General features: G+C 40.4%; 1 protein-coding gene across 1 annotated transcript in view; it reads left to right on the forward strand.

Annotated features, from left to right (window-relative positions):
• Positions 1 to 15,530, forward strand: part of SDC2 (syndecan 2) — a 57,681-nt gene extending 42,151 nt beyond the window's left edge. The window contains exons 2-5 of the mRNA XM_052703321.1: positions 3,642 to 3,753; positions 10,978 to 11,111; positions 11,892 to 12,027; positions 13,265 to 15,530. Coding sequence (XP_052559281.1) covers positions 3,642 to 3,753; positions 10,978 to 11,111; positions 11,892 to 12,027; positions 13,265 to 13,428 — 546 coding nt within the window. The 3' untranslated portion in view covers positions 13,429 to 15,530. The remainder of the gene's footprint in view (positions 1 to 3,641; positions 3,754 to 10,977; positions 11,112 to 11,891; positions 12,028 to 13,264) is intronic.
• The last annotated feature ends 1,377 nt before the right edge of the window (positions 15,531 to 16,907 follow it).

Below are 16,907 nucleotides of genomic sequence, written 5' to 3' on the forward strand. Positions count from 1 at the left end.
CTTAAATATTTGGCCTTCAGAGTAGCTTAGAAAAGATTTATGGAATTAGAATTTGCAATCTTCCTTCTAAATGTATTGAAGTGCCAGTACAGACCTTTCTCTGTCCAAGCATACTGACAGCAGACTTGTTTTTCCAACTTACCATTTGTGGACATCCTGGAAGTAGTCCATGAACCCCCATTGATTCCCAGCTGACCAGCAAGAAAACATTTGTCAAGAAAATATTAAATTTGTTTTTTATTTAGCATAAAATTACGAAGTGTAGCTTCAGTCCTTGATGCTCACTAAGCACTGTGGAGTATTCTTATTTCCATTAATTGGCTCTCATTTTTCTAAGTTTAATCTTTCCGGAAATATTTTTAATGGCTGTGCAAAAATGTTAACTGTTGGACTTTTCTTCTCTCTACTTTTTTCCTTAAGGTAATTTCTATTCCAAATGGACTTGTGTGCTTCTGAGCAACTGGGGAAAGAGATGAGATGCAAGCTATGGGCATAGTGGGGATGCTCCCATTCTAGCTCTACTAGCCAGCTTGCAAAGAGGCAGTATGGGTGTGCAGTGCATTTGCCCATGCTCCTGCCTGGGGATTTTTAAGCCAAGGAGCACTTCTTTGCTTCTCTGCTTTGAGAAGAGGCTTGTGTTCTGAGGCTCCTATGGGAAACAGTTCGTAATGGAAATGGGCTTCAGCAATGGGCTTTCTGACTAGAGAAGCTGCACAGCCCGTTCTTCAGATGGAGTTTGATGTCTGATCTAAATGTGCTCGAGGTTCACTGTACTTACATTTCTCCATATGGTAAATAGCATACTAAATCTGTAAGAGTCTGTGGGGAATAGTTTTCTCTTTCTGATAGAGTCATGCCATCCACAATACTAGATATTAAATAACGTTTCATATTGTGTATCCTTTGCATCCCCAGAATAGAGTACAATGAATGCTAGAATTGCTGCTGAAAGCTACTCAGGCTTTTCTTCCATTTCTGATCCTCTGTTTTCAGCTGCCTTAAAATTGAGGACATCTTAGCGTAGTAGAAATAACAGCTTTTGGCAGACAAGGAGCCGTAACTCGTTGAAAAAAAGGGAGTGAATGGTGTGGAGCCTGTCTGGGTAGGCACTCAAAGCTGGGGATGGGTTGGGTTGGCTGCTCAGTTGTCCTGCAGAAACAGAGACTTCGGGAGAACTTGTCAGGGACGTTTGCAGGCTGTGCTGTCTCTTCTGAGGCTGGAGAGAGGAACAAAACAGGGTTGTTTGTTTTGCAGGAGGTACATTTGTGTGGGGGAGGGAAGGTTGGTTGGTTGTTGAAATATGCAAAATTTGCTTCTGATATAGGAAGAACTGGGAGATGGCCTGGGAAAATAAAGTGATTGGTAAGCTTGTGTTTTTATTCAACAGTAAAAATTCCGGGCATGGATTTGGGACGCTTCTGTTGTCATGCAGGCTTATTTTCATTCATTAGCATTTGCAAACTCAAGCTGTTTCTCAGCTGTCCTCAAATTCTATTGGTAATTTCCGTTGTTACGAGATTTCTACAGGTACATTATATATTTTTTTTTCCCAGCTTGGAGTTGGTAATGCTTATTCAAAAAGTATAATGGATAATATTATGTGGCTTCAGTGTACTCATAAGCACCTGCTTTTCCTTTTTAAATACGTTTTGTTGTTTTTTTTCCTGCCTGATACTGAGGTTTGAGCAGTTTTTACCGTGGTTGTGGCTGAAAGTAAAGTGGGGCAAAGTGACTTGTCCCATTGTCACAGCGTGATCAATGGCAGGATATTTGTCCTGCCGTGGGGAGTTGTTTTCCCATACGCAAACAGACTCAGCTGAGTCTTAATTACAATACCACCTTCACACCCACCAGGGCACCATAAGGCTTCCTTTGGAGACATCTTTTAAAGGAATTAAGTCCACTGATGGTGACCAGACATCATCTTGAATTTCTGCTTTGGACCGCAGCCGGTTTCGGGCAGACCGTGTGAACTGGAAGCAGAGGTGGAGAGGCGGCCTTCTGTAAACCTGGCTTAAAAACTGTTTCCCACAGCAAGCACATCTCCCCCTACTGCACAGGTAAAAGCTGCAGTAGGAAGAGAAGATTTTGACCAAGTAACATGATTTTCTGTTCTCCTTTTTAGAAGGAAAGCCGTATAGGGCTGTTTGGTTCAGAATTATGAGAAGTCTTGGGTACCTCTAGCGCAAAGGTATTTTATTCTGAAATGCTCTATTTTTTAGACCTGTGGGAAAAAAGCTACCTTGGAAACTCAGATATGGGTCTTTTCATACAGGAGTTACCCTTTTCACAGTTTGGTATAGCTACAGCAAATTTTCTGTAAAGCGGACCATCAGTGCCATGCAGTAAAATGTAATCACAAATGGAAAACCTTAGAACCCAGAATGGAACAAAAGTTTTGTGAGATACAGAACAGATGGATTTTGGCACTGTATTGCACTTTGACTTAAACCTCAAAGAATTCCCAAACCCCAGGATGGCTGAGGCTGGCAGAGCCCTTTGTGCCATCAGGCCCACTCCTGCTCCAGCAGGGACACCCAGAGCAGGGGGCCCAGGCCCACGGCCAGGTGGCTTCTGAACATCCCCAAGGAGGAGACCCCACAGCCTCTGGGCAACCTCTGCCAGCACAGCACAGCAGTGCTGCCTGAAAAACCTCTGTTTGCAACTATAATATTTCTCCTTTTACCAACAAGTTGTGGCAAACCCAGTGTTCACAGAAATTATGGTAAAATTAATAGCAATCACATTGTCAGGTATCTTGTTAGTAACAAAAAATAGATGGCACCTGTAGGCTATTTTATGCTCTACTGAGAAAACACACGCTGCTGTGGAAGAAGACAATTTCTAATCTTTCAAAACTTGAATTGTCAATCTACAGCAATTACTGATACCTTGTTCTATTATCAGCTCACGTTATCCGGATTTCTCTTTTGCAGGGAAATAATCTGTAGACATGTGATAGAAGTCAGAAGAATGCAATTTTATAGCTTGCTGAAGCTACAGCTGAATTCTAGGAGAGATGTATTCATTTATAAATGGGGTACTTTGCCTGACCTGAATTTAGTAGGCTTGCTTTTGGATCCAGATGGAAATATGTAATAATTTTTAGTTACCAGCACTGTCCTTCAAATAGTTGTATTTTGTCATCCCAGTTATTCACAGTACCTTGTAGAGAGTTTAGTGAAGTTTGGCTCAATGTGTATCAGAGGTGTTTTCTGATATGTGCTCTTACTGCTTTCCATTTGAGATTAAATGACTGACTTCAGATGGCAGCCCTAGCATTTGTATATTTGAGGTCTTGACAGAAGGTTTCAATCCTGGGATTTGCTTCTTTCTTTTTACAGAAGCTCTTGAGAGTATATTGCAAATCCTGTTTATTCATTCATGCATTTAATGAGATGAAGTGTGAGCTGAAGGAGACTTGCTTCCCACAGATTGAGTGGTTCCTTGGTTTTCATTGGGCAGCCTTGGGTATTTTTTATGCTATAATTTTTACAATTTTTTTTAATGTCTTCAACAAACGTGTTGCATAAACTGTTTAGTACACCAACATCAACTTTGGAAATAAGAGAGAAGATTAAGAGCTGGCTGTGTTGAGGAACTGTTATCTTTCTAACCATTCATTCTTATCTGTTTTCCAGAGAGCAGATTTGACCTCTGATAAAGATTTATACCTGGACAACAGCTCTGTGGAAGAGGCATCGGGTGTCTATCCCATCGATGATGATGATTACTCTTCTGGGTCGGGTTCAGGTGAGACAGCATGTCACAATTTGATTTTACAATGTGTAAGAAGCAATGCAGCCATTTGTGGAAAGCTGTGCAGTTTTCCTGTGCGAGTCAGAGATGATACTTTCAGTGAGTATGATCAGCACTCTATTTACAGAGCACTGAGCAACCCCGAGGCCTGGGTTTTAAATATTAACCTTCTGCTCTTACTCCTTAGTTGCATCATTTCACTTCTCCCTACTCTGTTTTATTTTTTCTTTGCTCTCCCTCACTTTTTTTTTTTTTTTTTTTTTTTTTTTTTTAGATCTCTCTGGAGTTTAGAAGTTAGGATTAGAGAAAACTTACTTCTCCCTTGGCATAATGCTAATTTAGCAGTCTGTGTGAAATCATAGCAGGAGCAATCTCATTTTCTCTCATGCTTTCAGGTTCATGTAAACATAGTGTCCATGTATTTTTTTTGTTGTTTTTCTTTTAAATTTAGAAGTGTGGAAACTGCCAAATACGTGACAGTTTTCTCTGAGGTAATTACATCCACATAAAGCTAAATAAATTCATAAACATAACATACTGAATTCTCAGACTTAAACACTCATTAGATGCATGTAGCTAGCTCATCATTTTTCAAAGAACTGACAGTGAAACCTCATTAATCATTTCTTTTAGAAAACCCTCATTGTAGAATGTCTTTCAGACTAACTGGGAGACTCCAGGCAGTAAAATGCAGGATTGTGTGCCAGCTCTGAAAGAGGCATTTCCTTACTGCTGTCAGTATTTGCTGAGCTGTTGTGGAAGTCTCCATTATTTACCGAGTGTTACTTGCTTGTTTGTTGCTGCACATCTTGTAATCTGTCTTGTGATGTTTATAGGTACCTCTGTGAATTTTGAAAGGTTGAGCTCTTCTTTTGTAGCACCTTTCTTTGTTACTGTTGTAACTCGCAGCTTTTTCAGGTAGATTTTTGCTTTTCCTTTTCTTTGGAGGTTCGAAGATACATTAAAATGAAGTCATCGGAGGTTTTATTTTTGGTGTCAGACAAACTCCGGCCTATTGGCCACTTGCAACTGAGTGATAATCTGTGTGTTATTTTTTAAGCCTTTTATGGGATGGATTTGGTGTTTCACCATAATCACAGGTATTAAAACAGACCTGTGCAGACTTCTCTGATGAAAAATTTCAGGTTTAATTTGAGGGAAAAAAAAAAAGAAAAAAAGAATTTATTCAGTGGTTTCTCACAGTTCCAGGGACCATATAATGAAATTCTGATCTCTGAGAAAGTTGCACTTTCATTCAACATCTCATTCTGTCATGTCTTCGGGTGCTGGTTATTTTGTAAGCCTCAGAAAAGGAGTTAGGTTGACCGTGAACTGTGGTACGGAGAATGGTCTCTTCTTTTGTTTTCATCCCTCTGTGGCATTTGAGCTGTTTCTAACATGGATGATTCAAAATGCAGTCCTTCTTTTGAAGATGAAAGAATTATACAAGAGCACACTTCAGACTTCCTTAACCCATCTCAATGGAAGAAGTGGAGCCCAAAGGACAGAAACACAGTGTACCACTAGACCTCACCCACAGCAATGCTTTACTTTCTCTTCTGCCTTTTCCTCTGTTCGGCCTTGAGTCATGGATAGAAGATGGAGTGTATAACTCATACCAAGAAATCTGAGTACTTCATGCAGCCTTTGGCAGTCGCTCCCTCTTACCTAAGAGAAAGTAAATTAAAAAAAAAGAGACTCTCTGTAGACTGAGACTGTCTCAGATGCCCCTCCAGAAATTTCACGTGACAGTACTAAAAGCTAATTATTTTGAACAAAGAAAGAAGTCTTAGGTTCAAATACTTTCTGAGCAATGCACAACCTAGTTTTATTTACTTATGAAAAAAATAATAATCTCAAAAGCGAAGCAAATCAGCACCCCCCCTTTTCTCCTTCTCATCCTCACAGCCTACACAAGGTACAAAGAGTCCTCTGGTTGTAGCAGTGATGAATTTTCCTCATACTATGTTAAATGTGTCTCTCTCTACTTGATACTCAGTGATGTAATGTTCCTAGCTGCAAGAGACTTTCTACTCAAGTGGTTTTCGTTCTATGTAATTCTACTCTAAGCAAACAGATCCAAGATGACAACATGCTGACTCCTTTCTTTGGTATGAAAATTATTAGCTGCCACCAGGCCTATGGAGATAAACAGAAATTGTCAGCACCACTGTTACTGCCCTTGCAGGTTTGCAAGCAGCATTAACGTGGACAAATGTCAGTGTAAGCATGACACATTTCAACTGAAAATTGGCTGAGGGCTTTTTCTAAAGAGACTGAAAAGGGTGATGGTTTTCTGCTTTTTTTTCTTTTTTTTTTTTCATTTTGCCTTTGTTTCGTAGCCTCTTTATTCTTTACGTACTTTCATATTAATTTACCCAACTGTTCTGTTGGAATATTTTGGTCAACAGTTTTTGATGGAGCCATGCCTGCATCCTTATGGTCATGTATTGACAGCAAGAAATCTGCGGTGAATTATTGAGTGTATTGTTTCCTTCTTTTAGTCCCTTTATCTGAGAGGACTCTTCTAGAATTCTTTTTATTGTACAGTTTCAGATAAAGCAATTTTTATCCCACAAAATATCCCACGTTGGAAGGGACCCACAGTGATAATCAAGTGCAGTTCCCTTCTCTATGCAAGACCACCCCAAATTCCAACCCCATGTCTGAGCTCTTCCCCCTAGAAGAGACCCTAAGCCAGATTTTCATGTTTCATGGATTATAGCTGGGTTATAGCTCAGGCTTTTCGGTGGTTTATAACCACATTGTTCATGCTAGGTCCTTCCATTAGATGACATTTCATTAAAATTACCGTTTGGTTAATCATAGAACATCCCAAGTTGGAAAAGACCCACAAGGATCACTGAGTCCAGCTCCCAGCTCCACACAGGACCACCCCAAATCCAAACCCCGTGTCTGAGCGCTGCCCAAACGCTCCCTGAGCTCCGGCCTGGGGCCGTGCCCACTGCCCCGTGCAGCCCGTTCCGTGCCCGCCGCCCTCCGCTGCAGCCCCTGTCCCTGAGCGCCACCCGCCCCTCCCCTGACGCAGCTCCATGCCGTTCCCTCAGCCCTGTCGCTGTCACACAGCAGAGCTCAGCGCTGCCCCTCCGCTCCCTGTGAGGAGCTGCAGCCGCCATCGGGCCTCCCCTCAGCTCCTCTGCTCTGCACAAACCCAGGGACCTCAGCTGCTGCTTCATACATCTTTCTTGCCCTCCTTTGGATGCTCTTTATTAATTTCAAAGATTTCCTGCTTAGGCACAGCTTGAAATGTTAGTAACTACTTCTGTTTTCAGCTCTGGCATGAAGGATCTTAACTGAACCCTGGTCTTGCTGCAAGAGTATCGTTATGTTCAGGAAAGGCATCGTCTCTACTAGATTTATCTACAAGTTCTTTGGAAAAGTATCTATTTGAATCCCGTGTCTTCTTGAAGTTACTCTTGATACACAAGTCTATGCAATCCATGTCAGAATCTGGTGCAGATTTCTGCTTCCCCTTCTTCTCCTCTCCCTGCCTAGTAATTCTCAGTGCTCCTGCCCAGTGTGACAGTGCACCCCAGGAGAGTGGCATCCTGTCTCCAGTGTGTTTTTTCTCACTGGGTGCAAAGAATGCAGCAAGTACTCATTTCCCCACTTCCTGTGCTTTTTGGGTTGGGTTGGAGCCAGGGCTTCTTCCATCCCCTTGCTACACCAGCCTTGAGCATGCTTCACAACACTGACTGCCTGCTCCTCCAAGACCTTTAGCACAAAAAGCTACTTCGATATGTCTTGTTTACGAGTATGCTTTTATTGTGCTGGACACAATCTTTATTCCAGTATAGTTAAGACTTTTCCTTCTATTCTTTCTTCAAGTTTGGCGTTATGATATTTTTCCTTCCTCCTGTGAGAATTAACAGAGACAGGACATTCATGCACGGTCTCCATTTTCTTCAGCTGCAGTTCCCTGATAGAGCATTAACATGGTCATGGTGTCATCCCTGATTGTATAACACTGTGTTGAAGGGTTGGGCTAGAAGTTTTTTGTGTGAATAGGAGTGAGATAAAGCAGCTGAAAGTGTTTCAGTCAGGTGTGTGCCACACTGATGATAGAGATGGGAGATGTGAGATAGATGCTGGGTCTGTGTGTACCTGCCTTTTGCCGGGCTTGCTTGTGGTGGCAGTACTTCTAGAGGAAGTTGTGCAACAGCAAACAAACATGACGCCAAAAGATAGTGTGAAATGGCTGTGTTTGGTAGGAAGAGTTAATCACTGGCTACTTGGCAAATTAAGAGTGCTAACTGCCATGGGCTTATCCAGTAACTTAAGCTGACACAGGCTTAATTTGCTGGCACGTTTCCTCAAGCAACAGGAGTGTGAAGGAGCATCTATCTGTGCTGCTGTTATTCATGGTGCAGCTAATAGGCACATCGCTATGGACTGTTAGATATTTCCAATACTACAGCACGATCTAGAGCTACTGTGATCACAGTGAAGATAACAGCTGGGAGTCCTGAAGAAATTGCAATGGATAAAAGACATTGTGATGGCAGAGAGATCTCAATTCTTTGCCCTCGATATGGATATGGATTTAATTACTGTGGAGTTCTTGTGGTGCTCTCACTAAGAAGGCTGTATCTACTTGTAGAGTCTTAAAGCAATGAATGCCCAGCACTATCTCTAAGCTGACCAGTTCCAGAAACCTTCTAAAGAGAGTGATTTTTGAGAGGAAAATGTGAACTCTTATACTTCCTAGTCTTTTTCTTAACAATCTATTTGGAAGCTACATTCCTAACACTGTAAGATTTTTGTTTCCTAGTTGGATGTGTGGAGGGAGGGTGTTTGTTGTGTTTTTTTGGAGGTTGTTTTTTGTTTTGTTTTTGTTTTTAACTTTTAGAGAACATGATGCTGTATAAAAGTCTGCTCCTGTGTTCTGGAGAATGCTTTTTTGATCTCTCAAGCCTGTTTACAGGAAATTCTAATAATGTTACTGTCTGTTTAGGAAGGGAAGTACCTACTCTTGTGTAGGCCTGCTACACGCCAAGCACAGGCCTGTCTGGATAAAGCTAATTGCAAGGCATGAGCTGCAGGATGTGTCTGAAACAGTACCTGAGTCAGACTTAGAGGACAGGAGCTTCAGTAGTTTGGGGACTGTCAGGGACTACTCTGAGACCAGACGGAGGAGGTCTGTAGTGCAAGTCTAGAGGCCGGTCCAGAGGCTAGATTAGTCAACCAGTTGTTGAAATACCCGAGTCCTGCATCCTCCATAACCAGAGAGGCTCAGACCTATAAGTTTTACTGATTTATCAGGCGGGCACTACTATTGCCTGAAGCAAAGGTGGCATTTAAGGATTTGAAGGAACAATTTGGGTTAAATTAGATTTGTCATTTCACAGAAAGAGGAAAAAAAAATGAAGTTCTTATGCTCTCAAACTCTGCTTTATCAGATCTCTAATCTGATCATCAGGTTTTAATTTCCGCGACTGTGAATGTCTTGTGTAATTTGCAAAAAAACTTTGAAAGGTAAAGCAAAGGCAGAAAAATGTTCCTGTTGAATATCTTTCCTCACCTGTGTTTTGCAGCAGGATGGGGTTTTTTTGTTGGTTTTCTTTTTCTTTTTCTTTTTTTTTTTTCAATCTTCGAGTTGTATTTTGGAAAGCGCTTGGTTCTTGTTGTGAGGACTTTCTTGAGCAGTTGCATTGTGATTTTGGTATCTCTGGATGGTTCTCCAGTATTATGCTATGCTGGCAGTTTTCATATGCTGCTTTTTTAATTATTTCAATTTTTCCTTTCTGTCATACAGGAGTTGTCATAGTTATTGCCTTGTTAATACCCTTTCTTTCAAAGCCAGGTGTATGTAATTCTTGATCATGAGTTCAAAGCTTGTTTTTGTGCTTCATCTTTCAGCTTGTTTTCTCTCTCTAGAAAAATAAGATAAAAGCCAGTTTGGAATGACTGAGTCATACTGTTCTGTTGTAAGATGTATTTCTATTTGTTAGGAATTACTTCTAAGAACGTTTGCTAGACATATTACCCAGTAGTTATTTGGGCAACTGGTGTCTGTAATGAGCATATTGAGATTCTTGAGAAGTGGATTGATCTACTATTTTCATCTCTCAGACCTGGCAATAATTTAGTCTATTGTCTGAGTCTTCTCCCTTCCAGTATCACTAAAGGATATTTATTAGACATATCCATTATCGTATTATAAAGGAGCCTTCATACTCCAGCAGAGCTTTGAATGTGGAGGAAATGAAACGTAAAGTCTTCTTCAGGGATTTTTTTTTTGTCCTCTTAGCCTGCATTTAAAAAGAAAAGGGCTTTTGAATTATGTGAAGTTTAAAGGTACGTGAATTCCTAGTGACTGAAATATGAAGTAGCAGTATTGCTGTAGATGGAAGCTGCTTGGTTTTTTATACTCAAGGGCCTAATGGGTTTGCTCTGGAGAAGTGATTTTTGTTGTTGTTATTGAAACAGTTTGTCACAGGGAAAAACTGTGCAGTTCATGTAGCATAAGTCAGATCAGCACTGAAGAGGTGTACTGCCTGATTTATAGCATGTAATTAACTGGCAATCATTGAACTACAGACTGCGGATTAGTATCAGCCATACGACTGATAAGCACAGCATCAGCCACTTGCAAAGCAGTACTATGCAGCTGCAGATTTCCAACCCCTTCTGCAGCTGATCCCAGTATGTCCCACATGCACATACAGACTTGGGTGCACGCTCACATCTCCCTTGCAGACCCAGAAGTGTGCAACCCCCCTCGTCTGGGCACGCAGGATCCCTGCCCATAGACCCTTGCTGTGTCTCCAAGGTGCTGCTCCCCAAGGTGGCCATGGGAGAGCTGGAGGTGGCTGCTGGAACACAGGGCCACATCAGACAGAGTCATAACTGGCTCTGATGGCTCCACTTCCACTCCAGAGTCCATCCCTTGTTATAGGCATTCGTGCTTTTTTCATTCTTCTTTTCAGGCTTGCTCCTTCTGTTTCAAAAATATCTCTGTAATTTTCCAATCACTGTTTAATCCAGCTGATGGATTACCATTCCTCTCTAATGGGATCAGTTGGGGTGAACTTCCCCCTCGTGATTTAGGGCTCACGTTTTTGTTTTAACAAGCATTGTTTTCACCATTTGCCAAGGTGGGCCATATAAGCACCCTAACCTCGGTGTTGTAACAAAAAGTGAAACTTTTCCAGACCTACTACAAAGCCAGTGAAATGTCATCTGTTTTGTCTGCAGGTGCTGAGGAAGATGAGGATAGCACAGTGACAACAACATCCAGAATAGTTCCAAAGTTACCAACAGCTAGTGATGCATCTAGAGCTGAGACCACCACAGTGAAGATGCAGACCAAGATGCCTGCACAAACAAAGGTGCGTGGGTAGAGAACAACACTGTTCCTAATAGTTCTGCTATACCCCATTATTGCCTTGCTGTTATATATGAATTGCAAAAACAAAATCTGTAAATTTTTTATTAAATGATTCTGCAGCTGTTTAAATGGATACAGAGCTGTTCAGTTTCTGTTAGAAAGTCTGTGTAATGACATCTGGATTTCTGATGAAAGAAGAGAAACGTGTAAAACGTATTTTTTTAATACAGAAAACAATTTCTTATAATACGTTTAAATCTGAACCATACCTTTTTTACATCTTTCAAAGAGTTACTCAAAAGTCTTCCTTTCTGAAAGGAAAATCTTGTTTGATTTGACAGCAGTTTGAATACTTCCTAGGTTCCATTTAGCATTTCAATGTTTTCTTCTGCCACTACAGGTGATATTTTCTCAGTTATCCTCAGCGGTGTTCTGAATATAGCATATCTTATGTGTTAATTTCAGAATTGATATTTCAGTCAGAGGCTGTAATTCCTATACACACAGGCAGTGTTTACCAGCTGATTGCTAAATATATGTTTTTGGGAGCTCTTACAATTCTGGACAGTGATTTTCGTTCCATCATGATGAGGATTAGTTCCATTTTCAGTATCTAGGGCAGCTTTCTGTGGTCAGAAAGCATCCCACGTGTTGTGACTGTCAATCCTGTGGAGCACACCTGTGGGGCTGCCACAGTTCTGTGGCTGCCTGTGGCTGGCAGTGACAATGCAGATCTGTGGTGATCCTGTCTGTGAGGGCTGTTTTTCTTTCTGTGCCACAGTCACCTGAAGAAATCGATAAAGAGGAAAGACCCGAGGTGGATTCCAAGAAAAAGAGCAACGAGCCAGGGGATGACACTGATGTGTTCACTGAAAAGCATTCAGAAAACCTCTTCCAGAGGACAGAAGTTCTGGCAGGTAAGGGTAGTTTGCCAAGGTCCACCACCTCACCAGAAAAAAAAACACAAAAACAAAGAACATAAAAGGTGTTTGTATCAAATAGCATAAACTCAACAGCTGTGTTTTCATCAAATGGGTTCCTGACACATTTGTAGGGAAGTAGCCAGTGGTTGATTTGATGAGACTCAGACTGGCATCTTCTTTAATACCAAAAGCTGTTGCTAATTGATTTGACACTCACAAATTGAATACTCCCTACTGAGTGTCTGGAGCTTCCACAGCTCAGAAAAGGGTTGATGCTTGTAGTGCAGAAAAGCATTTCACACCCACTCTCCTAGGAGCACAGCGTGGTCTGGTACAGATAGAGAGGAGCTCACAGCAGGGATGGGTGAGCACCATCATTGGGATGTAAGGGGCCCATATCTGTTTATGAGCCAGGGAGGAAAAGGCTGGCTTCCGATTTTTTTCCAGTGGCTTTTCTACATGTGATTCATGTGATTTTTCTTCTTTCCTTTCTTTTTTAATGGCTTAAGACTTTACAAGTATACCTTTTCCCTCTGTCCCAGGAGGGGTTGTTGGGAGCCATGGGTAGGAGTGTTAAGTCTCACAGTTTTGGACTTCATCTCCCCCAGAGCGCAAAATGTGGAACACCATTAATGTGCACATCAGCAGAAACACGCCGTTTGCTCTTCTAGTCCAGCTGGAGTTGTTACTTTCTACACTCTAGCATGTATGTGGTGAATGTAGTGCCTCTGCTACAGCTCCATGAAATGTTCTCTCCTATTACTCATCAGTAGGGAATTCAGTTAGGAGTGACTGAGTGAGCACATGGAGAAATGGGATAACACATTTCTTAGCTGGTGCGACAAAGTAGTTCTTTTAAGGCTGAAAATGTCAACTGCTTGAGAATCAGTTTGACAAGCTTTTAAATGTTAGTATTAAAAATGAATACAGCTTTATGTTCTGGCAGTATTAACAGTTTTATTAGTCAAGTTTTGATAATTTATTTAGAACGGGGGATTGCTGGATCACTTGCTTGCAGATGAAATGCACTCCTAAGTGGTTCCCTTCATTCAAATAAACAGGCTTTCTCAGAATGTATATCAGGCCTCTCATGCTCAAAGGCAGTTGCAGAATGAGAGCCCTTTTATGCAGTTTGAAAATAATGGCGTGCTCGTTGTACAGGATGAAAAAGAGAGGTGGTTCCAGACCCGTTCTTCCGGCACATTATGAATTTCTTTTTCTTTGCTTACAGCTGTTATTGCTGGCGGAGTTATTGGTTTTCTGTTTGCAATCTTCCTCATCCTGCTGCTGGTATATCGCATGAGAAAGAAGGATGAAGGCAGTTACGACCTTGGTGAACGTAAACCATCTAGTGCTGCCTATCAGAAGGCACCTACTAAGGAGTTTTATGCATAAAATTCCTATTTAGTGTCTCTATTTATGAGATCACTGAACTTTTTTAAATAAAGCTTTTGCATAGAATAATGAAGATCTTTTTTTTTTTTTTTTTTTTTTTTTTCATTAAAGAGCCATCACGGCACCTTTATGATAAAATCCCATTGTATTTAAAACTTTTCACGTATTCCTTTAAAAATGTAAAATTAAAACTTAACATTTGCAGTGTTCTGTGAATAACAGTGGCAAAGCATTATTTTATAAAAACCATTGATGTTCACCGAATCATTTTTAAAACTTTATGCATAAATATAAAATAATGAAAATGATTGTTTTATCCTATGAGTCGATGAAAGTTGTTTAATTTTTGTCAGCATGTCTCAGATTGATCTTACGAGTTAGTTTTTATTTCATTAATTTATCTGTTTCAAAAAAAAAAAAAAGCCTTTTTGTAGTTGTCATGGTGCAATTTGTCTTCAGATAATTCAGATAACAGTAACTTTTAGTGTAAATGTAATTTTTCAGCTATGTAAACTCTAACCTCCACTTTGTATAAATTTAAGTGTCGGAATATCAATTTTACACTTTGCATTGTTTCTCAGCGTACCTGTAGCTTCAGTGAGATTTGTAACAGCAAATTAATGTGTAAAATTGGATGATTATTACAAACTGTATAGTCGTATCCTTACTAAAATCTCCTGTAAGGAAGATTTGAAGTAAGCTACTGACAAACCTAAGCAAACCCAAAGACTCTAACAGTATTTTGAGAAGTTGCTGCAGATTTCTATGGCCACTGTATTTGTTAATTGCAATTTGAAGGTACACGTAGGGGTTTAAATTTTTGTTCTTTAAAAATGCATTTAAGTTGTAAACGTCTTTTAAAGCCTTTGAAGTGCCTATGATTATATGTAACTTGTCGCAGACTGGTGTTAATGAGTATATAACAGTAAAAGAAAATGTTGGTATTTTATAAGCACAGACGATTCTAATGGTAACTTTTGTAGTCTTACATGGATAGACGTAATTGTAATTTGGGAACATAAACACTACTGAATAAATCATGTGGCCTAATACTGAAAATTCCATTGTGATATACTTTCGTACGGTTTCCGTTCTGTGTCTGCAGTGGTTATGTTTTAATGTCACCACGTTCGTCCAGTAGGTCTTCAAAATCCACCCGAAACAAAACCAAAAAGGCTGTTGATAAGGCTGATCCTCAGACCAGATTTATTGCTGAAGCGGCAGAGAAAGCCTGGAATGTAGAAGCGTTACATCTGGTGCACGAGTTATGAGTCATTTGGCCTTTGTGTTATATTTAATGGCAGTATTGACACAGACCTGTTCTTCCTGCAAATGTTGCTCTCAGTACTGTAAAACTCAAAGGAGCACCCAGTTCCATTTATTGTGTATATCAGTTCTTGATTTGTTGTTTCTTTTTTTCCCTGGCCTTTTGGAGACATTGGTTTTATTCTGCTCGGACTCCAGCAGAAGAGTTGAGACGAGTGGAATATCTTCATAAGAGAAGAAAGAAATATTCCAAGTAGAAGATAAAAGGCCCTGTTGCTTAGATCACAGATAGGTGTCGGAGAGAGGGACATGTGGGGAAGACGATAGTCTGCCTCCCTATATTACGCTTTGTCACAGACAAATGGCTTCGTCTTCTGCTCTGTTAACCTCCACTCTTTTGATTGTGAAATTTCCAGAGTTAGATGTTCAGGATGTCAAGCTGAACTGCTTCTCAGAAATGGCAACGTGTTGTAAATAAGAGCTGTTAGCTCTTCAGATAAGAGTTGCGTCACTTGTATTCGTCGCTGTCCCAAGTTCAGTGGTCATTTAGAAACAAACAAACGCTATCCTGTGCTAAAATATTTAATATATTGCTTTTTAAATTACTTATACTTACTGGCAAGTTTTTCAAAGCCATACAAGTTCAACAAGTAAAAACAGGGTAAGAATTTAACAGGTATATCTTATTGTGCAATATTTAGTGAAATTCAATTAGTAAAATAACTGCTTGAAATAACTGTGCCAAGAAAAGAAAATTTCTGGCAAATGCTGTGCCACTGCTGTAAAATAAAGCATTTGTTAAAGTGCCAAAATAAAGTCTACCATGCCTAAACTAATACTTTATTTGTACAGTCTGACATCCAGTTTTTTGAAGCCCACTTTGCTTAAGGTAGTAGATATGAATTTTCTTTAAGGCTACAATGAATACTGCTGGAAATATATCCATAAATATTTAACACCAGATAAAATGTCTCCTTCTCTGTAAGCAAATTGATATTAAGAAGCTGTTTTCATCTATACATTCCTCTTCTACACCCAACATCCAGGACACTTTAGCCAATGCAGACATCTGTTGTAATTACACAGGCTGTCAAATATTACGCTTGCCTGATTCCTCCTGTGTCTGCTAACAAGTGGAAGGAACGGTAAAGTTTCAGCTCTGTTTCACCACTCATATATATATATATTTTTTCTCCTGCACATCCATTATCCTCTCTGTTGCATTATAATCTCATAAACATCTTATAAACATTGATTCAGTTTTTATCAGTCTAAAAACTCAGCTGATGTAGACAGCCATCTTCCCGCAATGCTATTCAGAAGAAAGGGGCAGCTGAATGTGCCTCTCTTACACCGAGACTTCCTAGCGTTGGTTGGGCTCCAGTCCTGCTTCCCTTTTGTTCTCCCCTTCCTGGATGCATTTCTGGCAATGCTCTGGCTGCGAGAAGGTGTTGCTGGGCAGCTGTGGTCCCATGCCAGGCTGCGGGTGCTGTGCATGTAGCACAGCTCTCAGCAGGGGCTGGGGCTCTGGTGTGGCGTTGCCCCAAAGAGCCTTGGCTCTTCTCCATTGGGGCTGCTGTGGCAACTCAGAAATCCTCAGCAGACTGATATGGTTCTTCCTGGGGATTGATAGGCTTTAATGTTTATCAAAATGACATTCTGCTTTGATTTTCTCTGGGCTATAAATGGTTAATTCCTTTTAGCTTCTTCGCTAACAAAGCCCAGTGCTGGTAGCCTAAAGCTCACATTGAAAGGAATCTCTCACCTTTGTTTTATTCATGGAGAAATAAATTCAGAAGTTGACGTCCTGGTTCCTTTGCTTTCCAACTTACAAAGTGAATTGTAGCTCATGGTTGCAGGCTGTCCAGTTGTTGTTGTTGTTTGTTCCTTTGAGCATTAAAATTAATTGAAATTGCAGAAATTACAATCAAAATTGCCATCTTGTTAATAACTGATCTGCTAACGAAAGAATTGCATACCCATGACTTTGACTACACGTTATTCTTTTTCCCTTGGAAATGTGCATTGAAATTATTATGGAGTGCTGTCTTAAATGGCAGATGCTGTTTTTAAGCAACACATGGAATACAGGAAATGTTTGTAAGGGAAGAATTCTTCGGGTTAATGTTACTATTAAAACTATAGGTGTGAGGAAAGTTATGACAGTATGCTTAACATTGCTCAGGTAAGCAAATAAGGGGAAGGGAAAAGAA

This window comes from Tympanuchus pallidicinctus, unplaced genomic scaffold (genome assembly GCF_026119805.1).
Source record: "Tympanuchus pallidicinctus isolate F22 unplaced genomic scaffold, pur_lepc_1.0 scaffold5, whole genome shotgun sequence".
Lineage (NCBI taxonomy): Eukaryota > Metazoa > Chordata > Aves > Galliformes > Phasianidae > Tympanuchus > Tympanuchus pallidicinctus.